Source organism: Hetaerina americana, unplaced genomic scaffold, assembly GCF_022747635.1.
Source record: "Hetaerina americana unplaced genomic scaffold, ioHetAmer1.1.p SCAF_1, whole genome shotgun sequence".
Lineage (NCBI taxonomy): Eukaryota > Metazoa > Arthropoda > Insecta > Odonata > Calopterygidae > Hetaerina > Hetaerina americana.
In genome coordinates this window covers 51,498,237-51,511,096 of record NW_027286069.1, presented here as the reverse complement: position 1 = coordinate 51,511,096, position 12,860 = coordinate 51,498,237, and the positions used below count along the sequence as shown (strand labels likewise).

General features: G+C 34.7%; 1 protein-coding gene across 1 annotated transcript in view; it reads right to left on the bottom strand.

Moving 5' to 3' along the window:
* Nucleotides 1–12,860, bottom strand: part of LOC139691812 (centrosomin-like) — a 68,878-nt gene that overhangs the window by 19,885 nt on the left and 36,133 nt on the right. The window contains exons 4-9 of the mRNA XM_071589692.1: nt 11,645–11,815; nt 11,113–11,268; nt 9,330–9,572; nt 8,741–8,953; nt 6,521–6,964; nt 498–701 (exon numbers count right to left, since the gene is read on the bottom strand). Of these exons, the coding sequence (XP_071445793.1) occupies nt 498–701; nt 6,521–6,964; nt 8,741–8,953; nt 9,330–9,572; nt 11,113–11,268; nt 11,645–11,815 (1,431 nt within the window). The remainder of the gene's footprint in view (nt 1–497; nt 702–6,520; nt 6,965–8,740; nt 8,954–9,329; nt 9,573–11,112; nt 11,269–11,644; nt 11,816–12,860) is intronic.

Here is a 12,860-nt window from a genome sequence, read left to right as displayed (position 1 = left end):
ATTACTGGACTTGAAATTAAAAGCTGTCATTAGCCAATCAACCACGATTTATAGAGCAGCTATTTTGGCTTAGGAGGAGAGATTTGAAATGTTTACTCCATTCACTTCAGCTTGAAGATGATTGAAAAAATTTTATTAACACAAGATATGACTGTGGTTGGAATAAACTTCAAAACTTATCAAACTAACCATGAAACATTTGAATTCAGTTTCATTGACATCAGTAGGCTGCTGTCATAGGCTTTGTGAACAAGTTGTGTAATATTAAATTTGTGAATAGTACATATAACATTAATAATTCTCCATGAAATGTTCATAGATGTTAAGAAATTTAAAGAATGATATATTAAGCTACATTTGGATACCTGTTCTTCAATAACAATCCCTAATTAGCAGCCTGATAACAAATTTTAAGCCTATAACTATGTACAAGGCTTGAAACCCTGTACATAGTTATAGGTTTTACCTTACATGTAATATAATTATGTGATACACACCTCATTCTCTTCATCTGCCATGTCTTTGACGTCATTAAGATCCGTTGAAAATCCCAGACCCATTGCATGTTGTCTTCCTGCACCCACACCATTGGCCCCTTCCCACTTGGCTTTATTTACTTGGTCATGGGCTACAGTAAGTTCACATAAGAGGTCACGGATCTTCTTTTCTTTTCTTCGAAGTTCTTGCTTACATTTTTCAACCTGGAAAGGAAAAAAAAGGGTTAGATGGAGTTAATACTTACATACCCTTTCAATCACCTATTAGTATGAATATAGCCCCTGGAGAGATGTGAGTGCAAAAAAGTATTGGGAGGGAGACTCTTGAGAGGGTTACTTTTGCAACCAAAAAATTGATCACTTGCATTTATTAAACCCCCCATACAGGCAAAATGAGCATGTCCTTCAAAACTGAAATTTAATTTAAATGTGCAGATTCCTAAGTAATTAGCCTTTTTTGCTAAATACAGATAATTCCAAATGTACTCGCCAATCCCTTTAAATATCCTTTCACCAAGATTCTAAAAAATTTCAAAGAGAAAGACGAAGAATGAAATTGGTGTCAAACATTGAACCGCTGTAAACATTGACTTTGAAACAGTTAGGTACTAGAATATTTAGCGAAACAAGATTCTTTGGATGGACCTACAAACATTATGTAACATATTAGCAGGGATCAGGTTAGTGTAGAGACTAGTGTACCAGCTTCCCACCCTGAGTGCCCAGGTTCAAATCTTAAGGCTGCCAACATTTTTCAGTGATATCCTGATTCCTACTGAAATGCTATGTGGAGACCACTTCAAGTGGAGTATGCTACCCATTAAATGAATCCAATTGAATTTTGATCCTTTGCCATCATTTGTTAATGTCAACACCTAGTTTCTCATCACCCATTCCTTGAAAATCCTAACTCAACCAAATTACCCACCTACCATTAATGGCTCAAATGACATCCACTGTTGGTCACATCCCATAACAACAATTAATATTACCAATTAAGTCAGCCAATTATTATTGCATACATTCACAGTACGAGTAGGTATTTGAAAAAAAATTAATGTCAGGGAATAATTTCTCCAGAGAAATATCAAAATGAATGCTTTAATAGAGAGAACATAATATATAAATGAGCCTTGGTAAATGTCTTTTCTCTAGCATTCCCATTGTTTAAATTATTGTATGACTGTTATGCAAACATGTTGAGTAATTACTTGGCATAAAATTAATTAGATTTTACTCATTTGGTGTTTTGACTATAAATGCACAGAAACACCCTTCACAGTAATAAGGTTTTGATTTCTCTCCATTTCTCTGATTGAACATGTACATATTTACTGATAAATATCACATATAACCACTAATTATTTTAATAGGTAATAAATGCCAACTATACCCTTCAGGAACTGTTCTTGTTAACTGGGAAATAATTTGCTATGCATTATAAGTTTAGTTTTCGATTCTGCACATGCTACAATGGCAAATAAGTGCCTCACTGCTTAATCCATGTTACTCAATTAAAAATATAAGAAACATATAACTTTATCACATCAAGATACAACTTGTACTATTCTGATATTAACTCCCATTTTATCATGCACACTTTCCTACTCTCAATACACCCTATAGCAGGAAAATGTATTAAAAAAATGTAAATTTAATAATTTTGATAGCATTTGTATCTGTGAGGTTCACATTACTTGAGATGCTATGCCAGGAAACAACCAAACAATATCAAAATCCGGACTGAACATTTAATGGCTTATGTGAAGTAGAAGGCATTTAATAAGGAAATTCAACTACAAAGAAAACTTCTTAAACTCACTCTTGGTAAAAATGCAAATAATGTGGTTAAGATTTACTTTCCAACCATTCAATGCATACATGATTTTTTCTTCAGGTCTGTTTCACCTCAAGTTCTATACCCCTTTGAATCTTACCATTTTACAAGGTTTGTAAAAAAGTATCAGTAACAAATTTTTCCTGATGTGTGCATGAAGTGCTGCATTCAGACTGTCGTAATGTGTGTGCATGATCGCAGATAATATCGGCACTGATAAGATGACAAAGCCCACCATTATTTCTGAAAATCTGGTAACACGAAAGATCTGCACTAAAATCATCCCTAATGTCATGAATGATGACCAAAAGCAGAGTTGAGTGTCTGCTTGCGAAGAACTTCTGTAGAGCGTTGAAGAGGACCCTCACTTTTTGGACAGTCCTGACTTTGCATCAGCAGACTATTTCCTATTTCCAAAAGTGAATCCTCCCTCAAAGGACACCACCATGGGACCTAATCAAGTTTTGGAAAAGCCACGGGCAAAAGTGTGTTGACACTCACGGGATGTACTTGGAAGGATTTGGAGGTATTGTAGCAACATCTTAAATAAATCTATTTTTCCAAAACTTTTCCCGATATGTTTTATACAAACCATGTACCTACATCATTTGAGATCCCAACATTAAATTAGGTGATGCGTGATTGAAAGAAACTGAGGCAGGATTATATATAGTGACTTTCTATCTTTCCCATTTTTGTTTAATGTTTTCCACTTTTCATGTTTTGCCATAGAAACCAAAAAGCACTTCCAATTACCTCTAAATGGTGCCCACTCAAAAAAATGAGGATGAAATTGACAGTTTTTTACAGATTTAAAAAATTGCTGCATAACCAGCGCAGAACCCTTCATTCACCACATTGCTGATTAAAGAATAATGAAGACACACAACAATGAAACTAGCATAATTTTCCTGTTTCCCTGAATACTACAATGAAGCCTTGTACCAAGGGAGAATTCATGGCTTGCATCTCTCATAACAGAAAGTAAGACAGCAGACTCAATTTTTTCTTAGCTCTTTTAACAGGTGAACAGAGCTGATGATGATAAACTATAGTGCCTGACAACTTTAGTCTAATTGGTGGGGTCTGTCTGTGGGAATCTGAATCAGCTAATCTTATAATACCTGCCAAGGTGCCAAGGTTTACATTGAGTGAATCCCACAACTGTTTGCAGCTATGATGGGAAGTCACCAAATAGAGAGATGACGAGGAAAAAATTGGCCATAAGGATAGGTGATGAGGCATGGGAACGACCAGAGTGAAATTTGAGAGAACTGAACTGAACCTAATAGAGATCGATTAGGATAGGAATGGTGGAAAACAGCAGTCATTCAACTAACATATGAGCCTTTTAATAGGGTTCATTCCAGTTTATTTTACCCTCCAGAGTGATAGCTTGCCACAAATTATTATTTGCCTGTCTATCAGGGCATATGATATCCATACAATTGATTTTGAGATAGGCAACCTGGAGGAAACATGAAAAAACTATTCATGATTGATGGTGATTTGACAAAAACAACATTTTATATTCAAAGAAACTCTGTGGATGAGGAGGATGTTTGATTTAAATCATATGCTACTTGAGATAAAAAGATCACTTTTTGATCTAGCTGCTTGAAAATTTGGAACTTTTGAAATTTTAATTACTATTATACTGCAATCCTGATCAGAAAAGGTACAGGAGAAGAAACTGGCCCTATCATAATGCGTGAAAATCACACAACTAATAATTTAGCACCAGGTGAGTACAGGTTGAAGACTATGATTTGCAGTTGCAATACAGAAACAAATTTAGGAAAATCTATGTATGCCAATAGCTGGACGCAAGACATTTGAAATCTTAATACAGCACAGGAGAAATTCTGGAAGATTGAAACACAAAAGAGATTCCTGGGTATTTCCCACAGGGGTAGACACCCTGCCTATAATCATCCAACTATAAAAAGAACTTTCACCGGCATATCATCTCCAAAGGATAATCTGTATTAAAGATATGTATACCATACAAACCAATAAAAATTAAATTTATCTTTGATACTAGTAAGAGGGAAGATGTAAGATTGAGAGCAAGTAACTGCGAATGAACCAAATAAGGTGCTCAATGAATTTAGACTTCTGAAATTTCAATCAATCCTTGTCATTTCAGAAAAGAAATAATTAGTTATTCCACATATATTTTATTAAACACAACCCAGGTTTCGACTCACAAAGTCATCATCAGGTCCTTTGTAAGTCAAAACCTGGGTCATGTTTAATAAAATATATGTGGAATAACTAAGTATTTCTTTTCTGAAATGAATCGCTTCCACAAAGTGACGCCTGACACCATTCAACCCTTGTCATGCAAACTTGATGTCAGATATATATATATAAATATATCTGCTATTAAGTCAAATATGTAAACAGCATTAATAATGAAAATAAGACTCACAAATATGATAAGGGTAGTTAGGACTCATCATGAGTTTGGCCATGCACAGCCTTTGGAGTTTTAAAAGTTGGATAGCAAGCTCCTCAACCACTTGAGCATTCTGACAGTCACCAATAGCACTGAGCCCTAGCCTGCATCCCCTTATTTCCCAATGAGATTAAGAAATATGAAAAACAAATTCCATTCTAGCACATGAAGCCTTTGGTTTGGCAGGTATCTCTATAACAGCTTATCCTCAGCTCATTGCCGTAGAGATGCTTTACGAGGGTTAGGTGAAAATTTCTCGGCCTGACACAGAAATGAGGATCTTAACACTGAAAATTTATGATTCCTGCCTGGGTTCATATGTCATTAGATTGCAAGACAAGTTTCAACTTCTTCTCTCTAGTAGTTTGTTGGCACGTATTGTTGCAGTAGACATCTTTTTTGTTTTCCATTAAAATGGAAAAACTTGAATTTCGTGTGGTAATAAAATGTTTCATTTTGGATGGATTAACCCCTAAGAAACTTCATCCAAAGTTGACAGCGGTGCACGGGGAACCTGCTCCTTCAGTAAAATTCATTAAAAAAGTGAGTAGCTGATTTAAATGTGATCTCACATCCCTCGAAAATGACCACCGTGAAGGGCGGCCAAAAACCACAACCACACTGGGAGCTATCAAAAAGGTGCACAATATTGTGTTGGACAATGGGCGAGGGAAGGTGAGTGAGATAGATAGCTAAGGCCGGGGGATATTGAAAGAAAGTGTGTGAAACATTTTGCACAAAGAATTAGGGATGTGAAAGCTCTGTGGAAGGTGGGTGCTGCATTTGCTGCATGCCAATCAGAAGCAAAGACTCAAATGATTTTCGAAGCAATGTTTGGTAAATTCAAGAAGGAATTGACCGATTTTGTGTGGTGATTTGTCACCATGGATGAGACACGGGTCCACCATCACATGCCAGTAACAAAACAGCAGTCAAAGCAGTGGGTGGAAGCCGATGGTTCAGCACAAAAGAAAGCAAAGTAGATTGCATCTACCGGAAAGGTTGGTCATGGCTATTGTGTTTTGGGATGCAAAAGCGATCCTGTTATTTGATTGCCTGGAAAAAGGCAGATCAATTACAGGCGAATATTACTCCAACCTTCTTGACCAGCTGGATGCTAAAATTTGCTAGAAGAGGCCTGGCTTGAAGAATAAAAATATTCATCTTTCACCAGGACTATGCACCTGATCACAAAGGTGCATTGGCGATGGGAAAACTACAGGATTAGGGGTGCGATTTGCTCGACCATCCCCCCAATTCTCCTAAATTAGCACCCTCAGACTACCTTCTTCCCTCCAAATTGAAGAAATTGGTTTCTGGGAAGCGCTTCGCATCCAATGAGGAAGTTGAGTGGGGCGTGGATGGATATTTTCACAGCCTTCCAGACTCACTTCCGGGAACAAATACTGATGTTGGGGAAAGGCTGGACCAAGTGTGCTGAAGTCAAGGGAGATTACGTAGAAAATATATAATAATTTTTTCACTAAAAATATGAGTCTTTCATTGTCAGGTCGAGAACTTTTAACCTACCTTTGTATTCACTGAGTATGAACAAGGGCCAGCTATACATTTTAACTTACTTGTTATCTAAATGTTACAACATGGCAAAAATAAAAATTTTAAAAAACTACAACAGAATCAGTCATAATTTTTTTAAAGCACAGCTTGTACAATATTAATATTACTCCTCACTTCACCTTGCTGGCAAAAAGAAACGAGTTTTACCTCTCTTTCAAATTCTTTGGAACGTGCTGTAATGGCTTGCAATGCACGTTTCATTTTCCCCTCATCAGTGATTCTGTTTTTAACCATCTCATCCTTCAGCTGCACTTCTCTTTGAGCCTCTTCAGTTTTTTTCCTTGCTTCTTCTGTTTTTTTCTTTGCTTCTTCTGTTTCTTTCTTTGCCTCTTCTGCCTTCTTCCTCCATTTTTCTAATTCTTCACGCAACTTGAGAATTGCCTGATCATCCACTTCAATACCCTTTCCTGGAAGTGGGGCAGTGTCAGGTCTTTTGGTGGGATAAGAACTGCCTCCATTTGACACTTCTGTTAGGCCACGATTGTGATTTCTGTAAGTGTTTGGTCTCCTCTTCAAAACATTCTTTTCAAACTGAATAAGTTGCTTTGGTGTCAGTGACATTCCCTCCATCCACTGCTGTTTCATTTTATCCTAAAAATGACAAAAAAAATTGAAATGATTCAATTAGTAACAATTTGTATTTGAATTTGAAATCTTTTGGTTAAAAAACCTTTGTTACGTTATCATATGTTTGGGTAACAATAAAAAGTTGCATCAGTGAGCTGAAACAGGCTGCTCATGTATTCTTGTTGATAATAATAGCAATTTTGCTTATTAATACAGTTAATATATTAGGGAACAAATGTATTCATTACAGCTTTAATAAATAATAAATATATGAGAAAGAAATACTCCAGAGAGGTAATAGAAAAATAATCATACTTGAAACAATTCTCATTTGCTATGCATACATTGAATGAGATAACGACTAGTATCCAATATTTTTCTGAAAGGCACACTCAAGTTTCTCCTTACATCAAATCATACCATCTATATGAAGTGATGTTATATGAATCAGAAATATTTAGAAAGCAATGTATATCTTTACAGAGAAAGATAATAAAACTATTTGCTTACAAGATTAATTAATTCTGTTCATTTAATATGGAATTGCAGGCATTAACTTGGACAGCGACATGAGGAAAACACAAATACATTTTACAAGAGGCTAAATTTTGCAAAAAGTAAATTGAAACATGATATACGGGAAATTTTACTCATTTTAAAGAAAAACTGAAATGTATGTTCACAGACAAAAAAATCCATTGCTGTTTGGCATGAACACTCACATAAGAATAAGACAGGAAAGCTTTGACTGTTACAAAACAACTGATTTTTATTTAAATGTACCTAAGACAGAAAACCCCAACCTTATCTAAGATGGGATTTTTGATTTGATGCCACGAATTTGCTACAGGAGTACCATTAACAAAACGTAGTATCCCGCTTATTCAGCCACTGGAGGCTTAGACCTCTGGGCAGTTAGCCCAGAAACATTTAAATACCATTTCGTGGCTATAAAGTGAACAAAAATATTTATTGGTTTGGTAATCTTTGAAAGGATTATTAAATATTTTTAACTACTGGACTTTTGTCCAGTTGCTATCCAAATATTAATTTCAAGTGAATTTAATGATTCACCCTCTGGAGTAACCAAGGCTGCATGAAGCGCTGGCCAGTTAAAGTAAAACCAGGAGAAAGGAATCTCCATAAGGTTACAATATGTAAAATAAACGTAACTTAAATTAGGTTGGTTGGCATCTGCAAATAAAAAAATAAAAACAGCTCATTTGCAAATTAATGTGATCTTATGATCATGAGTTCACATTGGGTCATGACCATGTTTCATTATTATTTATCCAATAAAAGTTCATTAATATTAACCCATGTAGGCTAATGCGGGAAGGTTAATCAAAAGGGGAATCCTGATTTTAATTAGGATAAATATTCAAATATTATCACCTCCATTTAGTGCCATGAGAATGTTAGAGAGTGAAATCAACAATTAAATTAAAATAAAATGTCTTTCATTAGAACAGGTAAACCTCTTCTTGCTATTCCAAATGGATACTTACACTAAAAGTGTATAAACAATATTTATATTTATTGATTCAAATATTTATAAAGAAAAATAAAATGTTAAAAACATCACACAACCAACTATTACCAGGAAACTATGGGAAGGTTGGTTTGCAATTAAAGCAGCTCCAGAGAGTACTACCGACTGATTATAAAAAAATAATTTATTCTATATTATAACTTGATGCATATGCTCTGGAAAAATGTAAATCAACTGAGACAGAACTATAATCATGAAAATACACCTATATTTAAAAAGTTTAATACAACACTGTTATGTGTAACAACCTGGAACTCTTGAGCAGCTGATTCCGAATTTGCCAATTTGGAGCGAAGCCCTGCAATTGCTTCATCCTTTGACGCCAAAGATGCTCTAAGTGCCTCTATTTGCTTTTGCTTCTCATCAAGTGTTATCTGTATCTCAACCAACACCTTTTCCTTTGCTTCCAATTTGCTGTTTGCCTCATCTATCATTTTATCACGCTCTGCAAGTTCTTGAACCTTAAAGCAAAATTTATAATAATTAAGTACAATAGATATTTTAGGGCCCATTTCTCAACTATGCAAGATAATTTAGAATATTCCTGAATTAAATTAGAAACTTTCTGGATGACATCCAGTGCTTTTAGTAAAGTTATAAGCATTTCAAAGACCTAGTGGATGAGTAGAATACAATGTCTTTCAAATTGAGTTAGAGTTCAGAGAAATAAAGCTTTGGCGGTAAAGACATCAAATATTGCATGTCATATCAAGGAATTGTGGAGGAGACACTGACGTAACAACTAAGCTCAAGAGGAGAAATGTTTGTGGAATACAAATTTTTCAAATAAATCATATATGTCTATTTTCCAGTGTAGAACATATGACAGGTACTTACTTTTATACGTATTTCAGGCTCTTTGGCCATCAAAGCTTCTTCAAGATTTGATACTTGCTTACGTGCTTCCTCTAGTTCTTGATCTCGTTCCCCCAACTTCTCTTTCATTTCATCTACTTGACTGCTAAACCTTTCAACTTCTTGATCCAACTCTTCCTTCTCCATTTTGGCACTAGTCAATTCCAATTCCAGTTGCTTATGAACAGTTTTTCCCTCCTTCAATTGGCTTTGTAATTCTTGCACCTAAATTGAAAATTTGATCATTAAATTTATGGAAGAATATTTCAAGAAGAAAGTATAATACAAATTAGTAATGCTTAGTTAAGCAACATAATAAGAATGTTTTACATCTTCATTTCTTTATCTTTAAGAAGTCAAAACTTACTAGTCATCAAACAGATCAAGAACAAAGTTTGTTTCTCACTGAAAATGAAGCATGATTTCTAAAACTCCAATTACAATTTAAATCAATGCTATGACAGGACTACGAGTGACAATGTATACACTTCAAGAAAAGTGATGCCCCAGAACACCTCAACACCAACATATAGACTTATTGTGTAACATTACTAGATTGAGTTATGGATACTATGCATGGTGGTGTTGATCCACATCTAGTTGGAGGAAATTTTCCTTGAATGGTGTAAAATATTTCGTGCTCATGGCAACTATATAACTTCTACGAATATATTTTTCCATAGTGCTTTTTTTGAACATATATTCAGCCAATTGCAGCAACATGGTACTTAACAGCATCTACCAAAAACCAAACCTCTTAAAATTAGCAGGTATAGTTTATGATTATTTCCATGAACAGGAATACATCTGTAAATATGTGCTGGCTATATAAATTCATTTAGGGGATGCTCTTTCATGAAAGGATAAGCAAAATTTGAATTCAGCAGCTAAACACCTGATTTATAACTTTAGAGATAACAAAACTCAATCCAAGGACTTCTCATCTGAGACCACCTTGGGCACTAAAGTGGAATGACATAAAATACTTCCATGAATTCTCTCTTAACATAAGAGAGAATAAATGGAAGAGAAAATATATAATCCGGGGGTCATTTCAAGAAACTCAAAATAAAAACTTAAATGGTTCATAAACCATGAAGCAAGAAAGGGTCTGATCAACCACTAATAAACTTCACCCGATTCAATCTTCTCGTTGACTCCCACATAGCCGCGGATTTATCAGTATTAAGTGCAATTTTTTTGGGGAAATGACTGTCATCCTTCACTTTTGAATAATGAACCACATAAATTCTAATAATAGTATGATAAGTTGTAGGGTAATAGCATAACAGCTTACTATTTCAATTCATTTGCATGACCTTAAAATATCTTTGTGAGAGACTATCAATTTTCCCAATCTCTCGCTCAACAAGAATTCATTACGTATGCATACTGCATACATTTTTACCATTCAAATTTTACTTGCTTTCTGCATTCTTCACTTAAATGGATAAAAAACATTAACACAGTAATCAACCTGAAGGTTGGTTAGGTAGGTGATGGCAGTGTTCACCCAGTACTAAGCCCAATGGTAGGTGGAATTTACGCATCTGGGTAGGAGGCCAGGGCTTTCCCTGTGCCGGCAATGGTTTTCCAGGAAGATCTCAGACCCAAAAAATCACACAGCTTGGGTGGAGTTGAGAGAGCCCAGAGAGGCTTGCCTGGAAATCAAACCTGCGTCCTCCAGTAAGTAGTCTAATGCTCTACCCCCGGACTACCACGACCTGTTACTTAAATAGATATCTTTGCTAGATCAATCACTCACCTGAGATTCTAATTCCTTAATTTTTTGTTGCAGCTTTCCTTCCATCTCTTTGTCTGAGACATTATTTGATTTCAAAAGTTCTGGCATTCCAAATGCAAAAGCATACATTGCAGCTGAATTTTCATGATTTGGTCGTTCTAACAGTGCTTCGTATTCCTTCAAAATAAGTGGTACAATAAAATGCAGATTACCCATGTTTTAACTTACGATTACATTATGCAGTGAGTAAAATATCACAAAAAATATTACATATTAAAAAACAACATGACCTTTTATCTGTTGATTACTTTTAAGGTTAATGTAATTAATTTTCCGAACCCCAGCATTTTATTCAATCGTAATAATTTTACTTATTAATGATAACCCATGACATATTAAACTGACTTATGTATTACTTTATCATTATGAGAGTTAAGTAATAACACGAGTAATAATGAAAATGAATGATGGCCAAGCAAAGCCTTCATTTTGACTCAATCTTCAGTGTCTTTTATAAAATAATTAATAAATGTGTATAAATTACTGAACACACCTTTTTTATCCTTTCAATTTCTAACTGCAGCTGTGACTTTTCTGACTTTTGATCCTCCATCAACTTTTTCAATACTTCATGCTGCTTTTCCATATGATCCATAGCCCCAGCGGCATCTCTTAATAGTTGTTGATTTTCAGCCAACTCTTTTCGCAATGTTTCTGTTTCAACCTAAAATGATAATCACAGTTGTACCACTTAAATGACATGAAATTAAACTATGCCATATATGCACCACTATAATTTATTTAATATGCACTTGGCAGTCGGCCAACATATTGCAAAACTACTGAATGCCTTGGAAAGGTATGGGGTAGGAAAAAGTACACATATTTTTACAATTTACCCGTCAAATCAGGGAGTACATTCTGCCCCACCCTGTATGAGCAAATCAAAGGATATATGGTTTCCAGGAAAATATTAAAGTTAAGTTAAATATTTAAATAGATGCTCATAAACATGAATAAGTGAAACAGTTAACATATATTCAAAGTGTTTTGGATCAAGATAAGACGAAGAATTGCATTTGGCAAAGCTTTCATGAGTAGGAGGGAATGAATGACAGGGCCACTGAATAAGGATGCTTAGAAACAGCTCATCAAAACCTTGTTTTGTATGATCCTAAAATATGATCATTGAAGCAAGGCAATTTGTGTACATTGGATGCAATTATGGGTATATAGAAGGATAGAAAAGATAAATTGAATGGAAATTCCTGTATATATATGATAGAAAAAATGTGCTACACACATACATTTTTATATTTATGTCTTTTCTTGAGAGTTAACAAAGAATATTTACCACAAAAAACATCCAATTAGGTTAAGCATTCAAAATGAACTTTCAAAATGAACTTTCAAAATGAATTTAAATAGGACTTCAAATTAATGAAAAAAAAACATTTATCACTGGAACATGATGATCAGTAAAAAATTAACTGCCACTATACCTAAGAATATGTTACATGTCAATGTTAAGCAATAATAAGCCAAGCATTTTTGTTTCCTGCCTCAATATTACCTTCATGACAAAGTAAATACACAAGATGATTTCTTTCATAAATTCATTAAGTTCAGATGGACAACCATACACAAATATTCAGAACATAATGCTACTGTGTGTGAAATGTTGAAATGCCTAATGAAAATTATGAGACGATTCAATATTCAGAAGTTACTTGGTGAAAATGAGTAGGTCATTGAAGTTCTCTTGGATG